The sequence below is a fragment of the Malaclemys terrapin genome, chromosome 6, assembly GCF_027887155.1.
Source record: "Malaclemys terrapin pileata isolate rMalTer1 chromosome 6, rMalTer1.hap1, whole genome shotgun sequence".
Taxonomy (NCBI): domain Eukaryota; kingdom Metazoa; phylum Chordata; order Testudines; family Emydidae; genus Malaclemys; species Malaclemys terrapin.
The window spans coordinates 104294284-104308652 of NC_071510.1; the positions used below are offsets into that span (position 1 = coordinate 104294284).

Below are 14369 nucleotides of genomic sequence, written 5' to 3' on the forward strand. Positions count from 1 at the left end.
CAGAATTTTGGCCTACACGTAACACCTCTGCACTTCATAAACAAAACTGAGATGTATAAGGGACAAAGCTATCTCTGAGACACTGTCATTCATTTTTCTTTAATAATTACTTTAATAACCTTGTTTGTAAACAACTTATTCTCTTCATGAAAAAACATTGGCTTTATTATATGACACATCACATAATCATACACCAAAAGCCAACATGGTTCTAATTTTCTCCTTGTTCGCATACTAAGAATATTGATATGAGCACAGCAGTTAAATATGGTTTATTAGTGAGTCTGCTTCCTTTGCTGTTTCTACAGCTGCCTTGCAAGGATTAAAATACAACCTATATAAAAAGGACGATTTGAAAATTTCAAGAGGGGTGGATTTAAAAATTAGAAAGGGGATAGCCTCTTGGATTTTATAGAACAGTTTCTTTAAATTAGGTAATAAGATGGACCCAAAAATGCCAGTGTCCTAAATCATTGTTGTGTGCAAAACTGGACTAAAGGTTCCAAAGTTCAGAGGGAGGTAAAGACAGATTAATAGAACAAATGGTTTAAAGTTTTATTTTAATCTTTTTCTTCACTGGCTTCTTGTTATCCGAATGTTTCAGATCCATGCTTATGGAGATAAAGGTCCCACATCCAAAAGGCCACTGTGATCAATGTCCTGGGAGCAGCCATTCTTCCATTTTAAAATAATTTAATTCCAAGCAGAGAGTTTTTCAAAACAAGATTTTAGGATAGGTGCTGGAGCAAAATATCTAACTAGACATTTTTAGGAACTTGCATCTTTGAAAGTTTTAAACCAGCTACAACAGTGTGTTCTGTTTCTTTTATACAACACTAAGGAACACATGAGAATAGTCTGTAACCTAATTAATGTAATATTTATTTCCTCTGAGTGACTACAGAGCAGCTGGATTATGCAAGTCACTGCCATTTTAGCAGAGGAATTTTTTCACCATCCTACACCAAACACAGTTGCTGGAACAATACCCAGTAAACTGGCAAGTCCCATAAATTGAATATTTGAACTACTCTGCCTAGATATACAAACAGAACAACCCAACTTTCCCAATACTCAAACTTATTGAATGCAGTAAGTTCTCCTGTGGGATTGGAAAGTATGCTCCTCTGCCGTGTGTATACTTTGTAATGACTTAATCATAAACTTTTTGCTCAAAGTAAATCTGCAAGATTGCAAGTGAATTGCAGCCTATGGTGCCTCTTCTGATTCTTTGAGTTTCCATCACTTTCCACCTCTGAAGGAATTTGAGTCCCACTATACTTTCCAGGTGAAAAAAAACTAACAGTTGATACAACAGGACAGGAGTTATTCATTACATTATCATCTCATTTTAAAAATATTAGATGTGATAGACCCAGGCTAGTTGGGTACAGCAGAATAGCAGAAGGCAGATATACTGGCCACTGGATTAACAGTTTTCTGTTCCCTGACTGATCAGAGCAGGGCCTGCTCCAGGCTAATGAGAACACCTGACTCCAATTAACCTGCAAAGAGTCAGGTGAGGGCATTAAGCTAATGTGACCACCTGACTCTAATTAAGGCCCCACTGATACTATAAAAAGGGCTCACTCCAGTCAGGCAGAGGAGAGCCAGGGAGCGGAAGTGTGGCTGAAGGGCTGGTTAATGAAGACACCCTCAAGTTATTGATATGGGAGCCCTAAGGGAAGGGTGAAGAAGGGAGAAGCAGGAGACCTGTGGGGAAGTGGCCCAGGGAAATATAGCAACTCTGGCAGTGAAAGGTTGGCTGCCAACAGCTGCTACCATTAGGGTCCCTAGGCTGGAACCCGGAGTAGGAGGGTGGGCCCGGGTCCCCCCCAACCCACCACTACAGGAACACCTCCTTGGAGGGGAAGTCAGGCTCCTGTCAGGACAGGAGGCTAAACTGTTCTAAAACAAGCCCTAGGGACAACAGAGACTGTGGGAGTTCTCTCACCAACCTCCTTGCTGGCTTATGATGAAAAGGGCTCAGACTGTAACCCTGGCCCTAGAGAGAGAAGGGCTACGTGGAGGGTCACAGAGAGCCACTGAGGCTAGCATATACCGCCTAGAAGCGCAGGACCCGTGGGGACAAGGTCAGAGCTTTGCCACACAGAGCAAAACCCAAGTTTGATCCCTGGAGTCACAGGCCAACATTTCATTAAGTATTCCTTTTTAAGAGCCATGTTAATACAATTTACACTATGCCGTCACTATGTAAGGTTGAATATAAAATGCAAGTTATTGTGTTGCAAAGTGCTTTCATTCCAGAGGATTGCAGAGTACTTTACCAATTTATTCATACGAGTTATATACTGGGATCACTTCACCCCTCACTGAAATGCAAGCCATATCTAAAGTAAAAACAGACAGTAACAGTAGTGTGCAAAAACAACACACAGTTTTGGGCAGAAAGTGAACATGATGCTAGATAGTAGAAAGTGCAGGAGAAATGTAGGAAGGCAGAATTTAGTTTCTGAACTTGGAATGCGGCCGGGGATATGGTATTAACATAGTTTAAAAAAATAAATCATGGACATTTTATTCACTACCAGGTGCAGGGACTCTTACAATTTAACCAAATTTTGGTACCACAAAGGGTCCTGGCTCCAAGTTAGAGAAATCAATCAAGAGGAAGAGAAAGCTACCTATTGAATCAAGACCTCTGACTGTTGCTCCTGGATAGGATACTTCTAAGAAACAGCTAAGTTCTGACCACATCCAAACTTGAAGAGAACTGCTTCCTTTTTATCCTGGGAGACCTGTCTGCAAGATTGGCTGAAGTTAGATTGTGTAATTAAGTAAGCAAACATATGTCAGCTCAGGACTGGTAACTATCTGTGAAAAATAGATGCATCCAAAGATAAAACCAACCTGGCCTGCCTTCAGTGTAATTTTGATGCTGTAACTCCCAAAATGGAGCATCAGGCTAGTGACCTTTTTAGGCCACATTATACTGGAGAGGAGATGAACAATGATTCTGAACGAAAACTACATTTTTTAAGCTTTTTTAATAATTCTCTGATGTTTCATGATAAAACACAGTTCTAAAGTTAACACTGGCACCTCTGATCCATAACAAATTGCATTTTTCATTTCAGATACAAAGGAAAAGGCATTTTAAGAAAAGATTAACTTTTAGTTAGCTACATACAAGCAGAAATAAGTTGGACACTGCAGCCAATAATACTTAAATCAGACTTGGTCAAGGAAAAAAAATAATATTCCATGATTACAAAATTGCCCGCTATTTAAGTCCCTTTTCTCCCCCTCAAGGTTTGTTTTTTTTTTTTTTGCGCACAGACCCAACAGAAATATAGCTATCAATACAATTATATTAAGAGGCCATACATACTGCATTCAAACATAGCTGCCCCAATGTGTTAAGTTAGAATTTAACGCCTCAAGTATTCCTATGCTGTGTAACAACATATTAATGCTTATATGCTAATGTTATTTTTGAGCTATAGAAAAGACAGATTTCTAAAAAGGCTGTTTCTTTCATACATTATTACATTTCTTGATATACTACCTGTTCAAAAAATGGATTTTAAGTTATCCTTACATAAAAACAGAGGTAGCTAAGTGGTAATATTTCTCAAATGCTATTGAGTTATTCAAGGTCCCAATACATGATGTGATTAAAAAAAGCAGTTTTATAAACTGTCAGGATGGATTAATTTTAAACTTGCTTCAGAGTAGTTTGTTTTTCCCAGATGTTAATGCTTTCTAACACAAGTATAGCTATTTGTATTTAGCTTTTGTCACCAAAGACAGCTGCTACATCATTGTGCAAACATGATAAATTCATTTTATTAGGCAAATATTTGAGTTCCATTCAAGTACTCTTAACAGAATAAAAATAAAATAGCACTATATGCCAAACTGATTTACTGCTTAGTGGTACTTATGAAAATTTAAATAGTGCTCTTAATTAGATTAAGGGAAAGTCAAATATTCAAAACATTGATTGTAAGATTGCATGCTTTTGCGGTCCCCAAATGATAGTTGATTCATTTAAAAAAATTGTGATAAAGAAACTCTTGATTTGCATCTTCTCCAGCATCTTAAATATGTTGATTAAGAAAGTGCCTTCTTCCAGCATTACAAAAATGTTGATTAAGAATGCATCAAAATGAAAGTAGCAAAATATCATTAAAAGTCAAAAGTGAACTGAAATTGAAATGGCCTGCAGTGGCCAAAGATTTTACAATCAGGTTAGTGTAGGCAACCGCTGGTGCCCAAACACAATCGATTGCGGGATTGGGGACATCGTTTTCTCAGAACAGTTAAAATGGCAACAACTGCAGGGGGGATAAAGATTTGAATTAGTTGCATTTGCTGAAAAATATTTCAGCACTTTAGGTGCATATGTTTACATCATGTCATACTTAGAAGTTAATGAAACAGGTCCATGAAATCCTACATTTCAATTTATATTACCTGTCTGCTAGGGGAGAGGAAAAAAATTCAGCCCCACTAGATTCATCTAAAGATGGACTCATTCTGCTGAAGTGTTCCTGATTCATAGCATCCATAAAACCCACAACAAACACAATTCAGGTTTTTCTAGACCCTTAGCAAAGTATTGATTTTTTTCAGATGTCAAAATTATATAAGCCAATTTGTGCACTTGTTTTTTTTCTCATAACTTTGCCTTACATTCTGATGTACAAAATAACGGTTTTTGTTTTTCATACTGGCCAAATATTAACTTTGATAGGTGTTTCAGTATTTACATCTGGTAGGATTCTCTGACTTTGGCCTGCAGGGCATCACAGGTCTTCTTGGCATCTCCTAAAAGCATAGCGGTGTTGGGTTTGTAAAAGATTGGATTGTCCACAGCTGCATAACCGACACCTAAAGATCTCTTCATAACAATGATCTGCAAAAGGAAGAGTTTATATTTGACATAGTACATATCAATCTTCTCCCTTAGTGCAGGAGATTTGAATATAATCTCAATACACAAAATAAAATAAGGGATTTGATATTATGCCCTGTAATAGATCACTTTATGGGTGCCAATATATATATTCAATGTACTACTTGCAGGCCAATGTCACTGTGCCACATGAACAGGGTAGATAGGTGGTCTCCAATTAATGTTCCACATTCCCATGCAGGAAACATAGGTTTGATTCTCAGTCTCCACCTCACCCCCCGGCATAGGTAAGGTATGTTCCTAGATCCCAGGGAAGGAATGGCTTGCTTTAATCAAAAGCAAGACCAATGGCTGACTAGGGACTGTACTGGCACACACAAGCCCTAACCCAATGGTCTCCAGCCACTGAGGGTATGACTACACTACAGCTGGGAGAGAGCGCCTCCCAGCCTGGATAGACAGACTTATCCTAGCTTGGCTCGAGCTAGCATGCTAAGAATAGCAGTATGGATGTTGTGACTTGGGTGGCAGCTGTGGGTCTGAGTGTGGCTAGCTAGCCCAAGCCTCTGCCAGGTCCACACTGCTAGTTTTAGGATGTTAGCTCGAGCCAAGCTAGCATGAGTCAGTCTACCCAGGCTGGGAGTCTCGCTCCAAGCTGCAGTCTAGACTTACCCTGAGGACGACTAGGAGTGTGAAGAATTATTATACAGCAAGGGTACACTGGATGCTGTACAAAATACTAGAGAAGCTAACTATACAATGAAAATGGATGTAACGAAATGCAGAACGTGACACCTTAATTTCAAGTGCATGTAGCATCTCAGATCCACAGCATGTGAGATTGGGCAATAATGATTCAGTTAAAAGTCTTATTGCACATACAAATTACCTATGGAGACTCTACTTTTGACCACCACGTTTAAGGTTTACTGTGCAGGGGAGAACACATTTAATTAACCAGGCAGAAAAAGCTGACTACAGAAAGATGTCAGAAAGGCCCTTAAAGCATGATTAAAGAATCCCCTGACATCACTCCCTAATGTTTGATTGCAATGACTGGGAAATGGATAAAGTGAATGATCATCTTTTAAAGGTGAGTTACCTAAAGTCTATCGTTGGCTGTAATATTGAGGTGATTCAATTCTCAAGAGTCTTCCATGCTCTCAAAGGTACTTAGTTCCAATCCACAGTTAACCATTTCAGGCTGTGGAGCTCCAAGAAGCAGGCATAGCTTGGCAAAATGGTGACACCTTAGTCGCTACAGTTTAACTGATTTTCATCCTCTAGAAGTTGAAAAATTTAAGACTATGCCAGCTTCAGGAGCACAGGTTTTTCCACACCTCTAGTAAAGTCGCTTGTTCGCCACAATCTTTTCATCTGACGTAGGACAGCTCTACATTATTTTTACACCTTGTCTATCACAAAGGAACCAAAGCAAGACTTTGGGACTCAAGAATATTATACAAACAAAGCAACTGCTCTCTTTTAGAACCCAGCCTCTCAGTAACAACAACAGAAATATTTGAGTGAAAGTCCAGCACCAATATTTGATAAGTTCACATTCTTGATAACTATTTTCCAAGATAATATTGTGAAATAATGGGCTGTCAGTTCTGACATGGGTCTTTTAGAAGAAACAAATAGGTTTGGGATAATTAATGCTAGAGCCAATTAAGGAAATTAATCAGCAGACTTGGAGGTAGGGAAGTTACTGGAGCATTCTGCTTGCTTATATGGATTCCTCCAATCATGGTAATGGGGTATTAAGAGAACACTAATAATAACAACTCCATCACTCTAAGCACTTGAGTGTTTCAGGATGGCAAATCTGAATACTGAGAATTCACAGGAGTGATGAAGAATAATTGACAACATTTGTACTGCTGCACAGATAGATGCAACTCTGCTTCTTATCCACACCTCATCCAAACAGTATCTCTAAGAATTTTCTACATGCTAGATCTTTTTTCAAATCAGACTAACTCCTTTGGCTGCTGTATTAGTTTCACTATCTGAGGAATGATAGCTAATAAGGAAACTACATGGCTGTCTGTCCACTCCACCCTTCCCCAGGCCAACAGTGCCAAATATACTTGCCAACAGAATTCTACTCTTTAGCCTCGTGAGTTGTAGCCACCATTAGCTTCACTGGATCAGAGCACAGCAATATGCTTCTATTGCAACATTACTGATGCTCTAAAGTGCACTTCTGAAGTACAGAATATTCTGTTGTGCACAGCGCAGTACATGATGGGAAAACTTTGTATGCAAATAGAAAAAGTAGGATAATCCTATTAGCATCTCCAAACAAAACCGTTTTAGGAAAAGGTGGCTAAATGAGATTGCTACTATGTTTTATTTGTTCGCCTTACCTGTTTTGACTTCCAAACTTCTAGAACTGGCATTCCAGCAATGATAGAGTTAGGATCTTCTTGAGCTGCTGAATTAACTGTATCATTAGCACCAATTACAAGGACCAGGTCAGTTTCTGCATTAAAAAAATAAAAAGGAAAAAACAACTTGAAAAATCAGGAACAATACAGAATTTACTACGAATATTGATTTGCATTATGATAGAACCTACAGTGCCAACAGAGTGTGTACAGTGCCTCACACAATGGAGCCTCAAACTCATCAGGAGAGTTCCTGTTCTGAACAGCTTACAACTTAAATACGGAAGACAGACAAAAAGCGAGCATGGACACTGGTATACAGAGGTGAAGTTTCTCATTCAACTGGTCAGTAGTAGAGCCAGGAATAAAACCCAAGTATCCTGACTACCGGATCCAGTACCCTATCCATTAGTCCATGATGCCTCCCTAAGTTAAATCCTTTTACATCCACATAAAGTTTCACAAACAAACTTAAAAACAGAAATTCTAGTATGTGGAGCCATATTATCCAACAGATCAATAGTAGCATCAAAACTTTTAGATACCCAGTCACTTAAACTAATGGAGTATCTAGTACCATCATCTCCTATTGACCAGCCACTACTGGGAGATGAGACACCACATGCCACTGGTTTCACAGCTATTAGACCTTCACAGCAGAGTAATGTACAGATCAGAAATCCTGTGCTGAATTTTAGGTTCTGGAGAGGGGTGTTCTCTAGTGGTTAGACATCTTTTTGCCCATTCCCAGCCTGTCTCCGTCTGTCCCTATCTCTTAACACAGGGGTCGGTAACCTTTCAGAAGTGGTGTGCCGAGTCTTCATTTATTCACTCTGATTTAAGGTTTCGTGTGCCAGTAATACATTTTAACGTTTTTAGAAGGTCTCTTTCTATAAATCTATAATATAGAACTAAACTATTGTTGTATGTAAAGTAAATAAGGTTTTTAAAATGTTTAAGAAGCTTCATTTAAAATTAAATTAAAATGCAGAGTCCCCCGGACCAGTGGCCAGGACCTGGGCCACTGAAAATCAGCTCGCGTGCTGCCTTTGGCACCCGTGCCATAGGTTGCCTACCCCTGCCTTAGCATATCCCTTCCAGCCTGTTTCTCTCTGCTCTTATGTTTCCCACACTATTTCTGTCCCTCCCCCGCCCATCCTGTACTTCTACCCTTCCCAGTCAGTTTCTGTTCCCCTCTATTCTTGTTCCTGTTCCTCCCCATCCTTAGCCTGTCTACATCTCCTCTCTGCTCCTCAATTCTCTACTTTTGAGCCAGCCTGCTTCTTCCTTCTCCTCTATGTTCCCTCAGCATCAGCAGGGGAAGCAGTGAGAATACAGAAGGGGGTGAGGGGGAAGAGAGACACTGCCCTCAGTTCTAGTACTTGGTGCCATGGCCAAGGGAAAGTCCTGCTCAACCCCTGCAGCCTTGAGTTGGAGCATGCTCAATGCAGATGGAACTTTGCAGAATGTAGTTGCCAACCTCTAGCAAACCTCTACTGAACATGTGACATGGCAATTTTCAGAAGCTTATACCTTGGCCAAATTTGGGTGAACGTTCATGAGTACAGTAAAAGGCACCTTTCTGACTCCAAGGTAACCCATCTGCCACATTTCAAATCCCTGCTCCAGAGCATAAAGGCATTAAACTTTGTTAATGAAGCATATGCAAGTACGTTTTAATCCTTGGCAAAATATTTTTCTCTAACAATGTTCACAAAACAGATGAACTGTTTTTGCCAAAACGTTCCAAAAGATTTAGCCGGAATGGTTAAAATTTGGTAAATATATAAAGCATATAATAAGAAAGTCTTGTAATAGAAAGCATTTAGCAGATGTGGAAACAATGCGTATTGTTGCCTATTGTTATAGACACGTGCGTGGCTCTATTTTCATTTGAAAAATAAACAAAAAATAACCACTGCAAGTTTAATATACTAGCAAATAATGTAGTTTAAGTTATCACTCTCTCTAACCTGGGAAGTCTTCATTGATCTCATCCATTTCCAGCACAATATCATATGGCACACCTGCTTCTGCTAGGAGCACATTCAGCTGACCAGGCATCCGACCAGCCACAGGGTGAATACCAAACCTAGACCAAAAAAAAGGGAACATACCCATTAGCAGAAATAGCCTGTTTCATTTCATACTTTAAGGATTTGGCCAAGTATGGGATAGAACGCTAGTTCCTAACTGTGCTAATACCTACAGAATTACTCAAAAAAAATTTAAATCTCCAAAGACAAATTACATTTATTTTCCAGCATTTCCTGGGAGTTTGGGGAGACAGAGTGGGAGGGAAGGAGCTATAGAAGAGGAAGATATTTGAAATCACATAAAACCACTAGATTAAGATTTTAAATCTCAACCCTTCAGCCTCAAGGACCACAGATTAAATCCATCAGAATAAAGTTGTGCCAAAACCAAATTCGTGTGTTGGAAACCACAGGCAAGAAAAGCCCCTAAATTAGCCCCTTCCCTGAGACAAGATGGCCATTTAAAGCACCATTGATGCATCCAGGACAAGAGAAAAAGTTTCCAATAAAATCAGTGAGAATTGGAAATGGAGTAGATTTTAACTTTTATTTAATGGAACTAGCCCTTTTAGTATGCTGATCCACAAGGAAGCTGCCTCTGGAGATCCTGCAGCAATGAGAATGACAGAGGCACTCCCAATTACAGCGGTGGAGGAACTAGTGGCAGAGGCTTTCCAGATAAGTGGATGGGGCTGTCAGGAAATGCATGGCTGGTGAACAACATAGCAACAGTGAAGTAAAGTTTCCACGAGGTAATATTCTACTTCAATAGGGTGGGGTTTTTTAAATAGTTTTAAAAATAATTGCCTTTTTCCTGCTCCCTTTTGGCTGACAAATCCTTCTGTCACCAGCCAAAGTGAGACATATATGCCAAAACATTTGTGTCTACCTCCCAAACAATACTAGAAGAATTAAAAACATATGAACAGCATATTTGTCTTTGGCTCCCACAACAGATGTTGGGAAGGCTCCTTAGGTTATCAAGAATTACAAGTGCCACATATCGTAAAGGGTGTGACCAGAATCAACAACTCTCCTATGAAAAGTGGAAGACCATGTGGGGTGTTCCACAACCAAAAGGTATCTCCCAACTTTCTCCAGAAGAATCTTCAAGGCTAAGTTAGAGAGAGAATACTTTACTCTTGATTACAAATAAAATGTATCCTTTCAAGAATTCAGACTCGAACAGAGTTTCCTTAAATTAAAGTTTGTCCCAATTATCTAGGACTTCAGCTGCTTCTGGATAAAATTATTTTAATTTCTGAAAGATGGGAACCATTGAATTTATCATGGTAACAAGAGTAATTGCCATAAAATTACTCTCATGAAATGGGAAGATTAAACTGGGGCGAGGGGGGGAAAAGGCTGTGTGCTCTCTTTATTTCATGTAATGAACTCAAATGGGGCATTAGAAATCTGTTTTTAAGAAGTTGGCATGTAGCTCTTTGCATCTTTTCAAAGAACATGACAATCTCCTTAGAATGAAAGAGGCCACTCCATCTCATGGCATGTATCCCTCTAATCCCTAGACTCTGACATTATTAACAACTTTATTCCAGTGAGAGGAAGACAAGACAAGAGTAAAACAAGTCATCTGTACTTTGCTTGATGTATTATGCTGTAACTTTCAGGCAAAATATGATACTATAAAAATATAAGATTGGTGACAGGTTAGATCTACTTTGTTACAAATGAACTTTGTCAAACAGAATTATGACCATTTCATCTGGTAGTCATTAAAAGAAAAATTAAGGTCTTTACAGTAGGAACAGAAGTCTGGTCTCTTAATGATGATTTAGTTTTTACTCGACTTTTTTATTTTCTTAGAGTGCACATTTTGAGAGATCTCCTTTTCTTCTCCACTCAATATTTTACCATATCAAAACTTGGACAAAATGTACAAAGTTAGCATTGCAATTTTTTCTACCTAACAAAGCCTTACTTAACAGTTTATCTCTTCCCTTTCCTCCAACACACATTCAGGTGACACCAGAGGATACAATTATAGGTATATAATTAGCACCTTATATCTAGCAGTGCAGCAAAACTACAAATAATGCGGGCCAGAATATTAAGTCTCTATCATATAGCCTAATGACATTGCAGGACAAGTTTAGATAGCCAAAAGGTTATTCCCAAACTGGAATTTAACCAGGACACCAGAGATAATATCCATTACTCTGGGTGAACAGTAGATGGAGTTTTAGCCATAGAATTTTTGGTGAAGGCACATAGTTTTTTTTTCCATCTCATCTAAATGACGGCACCTCCACAGAACAGTTCCTCCCAGCATCACTAAGGCTACACACACAGGTTAATTGCACCTCCCTAATCCTACTTTATATTCCCCTGCTTATGAATCCAAAGATAATATGGAGAGATTTGTTTCTGTAAAACTGAAAAAAACTGTCTTAATTATAAGGCTGCTTTTCACCCTTATGTTTGAGCCCTGTATAGCATAGAGTCTCAAATATTTCCATACCGAGGACCATTATCGTATAACAGATTTTCTCATGGTCATTTCCTTCCCACATTACTAGTCACAATCCAACATGTTCCCCAAAGAAGCAACGGTGATCAGCACATGAGAGTAGTACTAGGACAGAATTCAGGAGATAGGTGCTAACTTGCTTTAATCTCATGGGTATGACCACTTAGCTGCAACTCCTCCCACTATTTTGATTTCTTCAACGGGTGCAGGTATTTACATTTATCAGACCCAAATCACCTCCTTGTCTGCAGCCCCTACTTCTCTAGTCTCTCCTCCAGGCCATGCTGTAGGTGGGTTATGTTGTCCTATACGTTTGATACCCTCCAGTTTTGGAGTCAGCAATTTTGATCATGGTTGAATTTACACAAAGAAATGCCAAAAGATAATTAAGTGACTTCAGTTCCTGTACAGCAAACCAAAGAATCAGAGGTGTGATAAAGGAGTTCTTAAAGAAATATAAAGGAGCTCTGCTTGAAGACTGATGATTAAGCAATTGAAACTTGCTAGGACAAGAGAATTATCTTTCCATTGTGCATATTTCATCATTACAATGGAATCAGTTCACAACCCCCACCAGTGGTCCACAAACTACAGTTTTTGAACCACTGACGTGTAGTGGATACTAATTTTCACACTGTACAAATATAAATTTAGAATGAGAATAATCTGTTTAACTACCAGTAGTAAGGTTAAGGCAGCTTGAACATCAGCTAATTTGAACTCCACGTTCAAAACCAGACATACTGAATGATCACTCCACTCAGCACTATTAGATGCTGTGACAAGATGCAAGTACAGTAACTCCTCACTTAAGGTTGTAGTTATGCCCCCCATTCAACCCCCCTGTTCCCCGCCTTCTGACCACCCCAACCCCTATCCACACCCCCATCCTCCGACTACCACCCCAAACTCCCCTGACCTCTATCCAATCCCCCAGCCCCCTTACCGCGCTGCCTGGAGCACCGGTGGCTGGCGGTGTGGCTCAGACCACCAGGACAGGCAGCCGTGCCGAGCCAGCCATGCCACCATGCAGCACAGAGCACCGGGTCAGGCCGCGGCTCTGCAGCTGCGCTGCCCCAGGAGCTCACAGCCCCGCCACCCAGAGCATTGCACAGGCAGCGCAGTGAGCTGAGGCTGCGGGGAAGGGGGAACAGCGGAAGAGGCGGCGGGGGCTAGCCTCCCGGGCCAGGAGCTCACGGGCCGTAGTTTGTCCACCTCTGGCCTAAAGTTACACACCAACCACTCAGTAATGTAAACCATGTGCAGCAGCACAGCTGCTTCCAAACTGCGCCCAAATGCAATGATTTTTAGTACTTTAGAAGAACTCTTATTTTGAAACATGTTAGAAAATCATCACTATTTTGGCCAGTAACAAAGATTTCCCAACAAAATTCTCTTTAGTTACTAATAAAATTCGAGCTTCTTTTTGATTAAAGCTGGCTTACAAATTAAAAAAAAACAAAACAAAATATGCTTGAGGTTTCTATTAAATACTAGATCACAACCTTGTTTCCAGGGCTGATCCCCAAACCGACATATAAGTTGCCAAGTGAATGAACTTTCACCTTCCTGAGGGAAGGGGAAGAAGAGGAAAGAAATATTTTTGGTTGGTGGGAGAAGTTATGGTATGGACCATCATCTCTCACAGATTTTGACAAACACCACCAGAAACCATACGCTACACATTTGGAAGGTTTATGAACTGTTTACACAAAATCTATTTGACAAGAGACATTTAGAGGACTCCCAAAGGGAGTTTGTTTCTGAGAGTCTTGATGACCAAATATGACAGTAGCTTGCCAGTACCTCTTGGAACAAAATGCGTGCAAGATTGTCAAACCGTGTGTGTGTGTGCGCGCGCGCATGGATACAGACACTCACCATGATCGTGTTGATAAAGATTTCATACAGGCAACATTTACACAGATAGTTAGTGAACTTATCCACTCATCTCAAAAAGGAAGATCCTACCAGCCATTCAGGTGAGCATGGCAAGGCTGAGAAGAAGCAAGAGCAGACCAAGTGCCTCATAAACACAGAAGAGATTACACTAGAAACACCGGGGCGGGGGGGGGGGGGGGGGGAGAGAAAGGACACTCTTAAAAATGCTCCATCTAAACATCGTATAACCTTGAAGAATTATTTTTGTAGTTACAGATTTGCACTCAACTTGAAATCCCCTCCAGTTTATGACAACCTCTTGATTTCACCACCATCACATGCAATGGGTGCGACATGTCCTATTCACTGCACATTACAACAGCAGTTCTTGAAAACGACAAGCTTTTTTAAGGGCATAATATATTTGCCAAATCTATTCTCCCACAACAAGTTTTAAAATAAATCCTTTCCCCCCCCCCACTTATTCATTCCATTCTGGAAATACCTAAAAATACAACAGGAGACAAACTTTATGGAAGAAATTGAAACGATGGAGAATTATTAATAATCTTTAATTGCTTAAGAAGCACTCTCTTTCAAGTGTCTCTAATATTAGTAAAAAGAAGAACAGGAGTACTTGTGGCACCTTAGAGACTAACAAATTTATTAGAGCATAAGCTTTCGTG

The 14369-nt window shown here is 39.9% G+C and overlaps 1 protein-coding gene across 2 annotated transcripts in view; it reads right to left on the reverse strand.

Annotated features, from left to right (window-relative positions):
• Window positions 1-2989: 2989 nt before the first annotated feature.
• Window positions 2990-14369, reverse strand: part of NNT (nicotinamide nucleotide transhydrogenase) — a 63201-nt gene continuing 51821 nt past the window's right edge. For both annotated transcript variants that reach the window (XM_054031634.1, XM_054031635.1), the window contains exons 20-22: window positions 9249-9367; window positions 7255-7370; window positions 2990-4882 (exon numbers count right to left, since the gene is read on the reverse strand). In XM_054031634.1, coding sequence (XP_053887609.1) covers window positions 4733-4882; window positions 7255-7370; window positions 9249-9367 — 385 coding nt within the window. In that variant the 3' untranslated portion in view covers window positions 2990-4732. The remainder of the gene's footprint in view (window positions 4883-7254; window positions 7371-9248; window positions 9368-14369) is intronic.